This window comes from Bison bison, unplaced genomic scaffold (assembly GCF_000754665.1).
Source record: "Bison bison bison isolate TAMUID 2011002044 unplaced genomic scaffold, Bison_UMD1.0 scf7180017864516, whole genome shotgun sequence".
Classification (NCBI taxonomy): domain Eukaryota; kingdom Metazoa; phylum Chordata; class Mammalia; order Artiodactyla; family Bovidae; genus Bison; species Bison bison.
The window spans coordinates 2,709,410-2,710,619 of record NW_011495069.1 but is presented as its reverse complement, the minus strand read 5'-3'; the positions used below and the strand labels follow the sequence as shown (position 1 = coordinate 2,710,619).

The 1,210-nt window shown below is 64.6% G+C and overlaps 1 protein-coding gene across 1 annotated transcript in view; it reads left to right on the top strand.

The window, feature by feature from the left end:
* PLA2G2E (phospholipase A2, group IIE) overlaps positions 1 to 1,210 on the top strand; it is a 3,557-nt gene that overhangs the window by 620 nt on the left and 1,727 nt on the right. Inside the window, exons 2-3 of the mRNA XM_010829946.1 lie at positions 417 to 555; positions 758 to 864. Of these exons, the coding sequence (XP_010828248.1) occupies positions 417 to 555; positions 758 to 864 (246 nt within the window). The remainder of the gene's footprint in view (positions 1 to 416; positions 556 to 757; positions 865 to 1,210) is intronic.

Here is a 1,210-nt window from a genome sequence, read left to right as displayed (position 1 = left end):
GACGGTGGAAGGAGAGCAGGGGTGGGAGGTCGGGTGGGGACACGATGCAGGTGAGGACCAGGAGACCAAGGTGCAGTGGCGTCACAGGAACAGCACTACTGACTGGCATTGTTGCTCAGTTGCTCAGTCTTTGCGACCCCATGGACCGCAGCACGCCAGGCCTCCCTGTCCATCACCAACTCCCGGAGTTTGATCAAATTCATGTCCACTGAGTCTGCGATGCTGTCCAGCCATCTCCTCTGTCGTCTCTGTCGTATTACTGATTAGCACTCTTATCATCGGGAGTGAGGTGCTTGGGGAGGTGGAGGTTCCCGAGACGATCCGAGAGATGCCTGCACTCAGATGTGGGGACTGCAGTTGGCCACAGAGGGTGGGGCCCCGAGGGAGCTGACGCCCTCCCCGCTCCGTCCCCGCAGCGGCCCTGGCCGGCGGGAACCTGGTCCAGTTTGGGGTGATGATCGAGAGGATGACGGGGAAGCCCGCGCTGCAGTACAACGACTACGGCTGCTACTGCGGTGTCGGTGGCTCCCACTGGCCGGTGGACAAGACAGACTGGTGAGCAGGCGGCCCAGCCGCCGTCCTGCCTGGAGGATGGAGGCGCCAGGGGGAGCATCCTGCGGGGAGCTGGGGGTACCGAGGAAGCTGAGGCATGACCACCACACTTGCGAGCCCCTTTGGGCCTTAAGCCCGCCAGGTGGCCCCCAGTCCAGCCCAGCTGGGCTCACAGGCGCCTTCAGGCCGTCCACGACCTTCACAGGTGCTGCCATGCCCACGACTGCTGCTACGGGCGCCTGGAGAAGCTGGGCTGTGAACCCAAAATAGAAAGGTACCTCTTCTCAGCCACCAGGCACAGCATCTTCTGCGGTGAGTGAGCAGACCCGGGGGTCCCCCAGACCCCTAGAGAGGGAGGGGACTCAGCCAGGAACCCCTCTCCTGATGGAGACCCTTGAGCCTGGTCACCTGGGCAGGAGAGGCGGGTCTTCCATCATCACAGCATCAGGGAGAGGCGTGTCCCTGCGCCCAGATGCTCCCATGGCACCCGGTCTGGAGAGCCCAGGACCCATCAGCTCCTGCCCTGGGACCCCAGGAACACCCCCCCATTCAGAGGCACCCCCCCCAGCTCCAGCCTCTGGGGGGAGAGCAGAGGGACAGCACCGAGCCCACCCAGAGGAGCTGTGCCCAGACAGCCCTCCCCAGGGCCTGGGCAGCC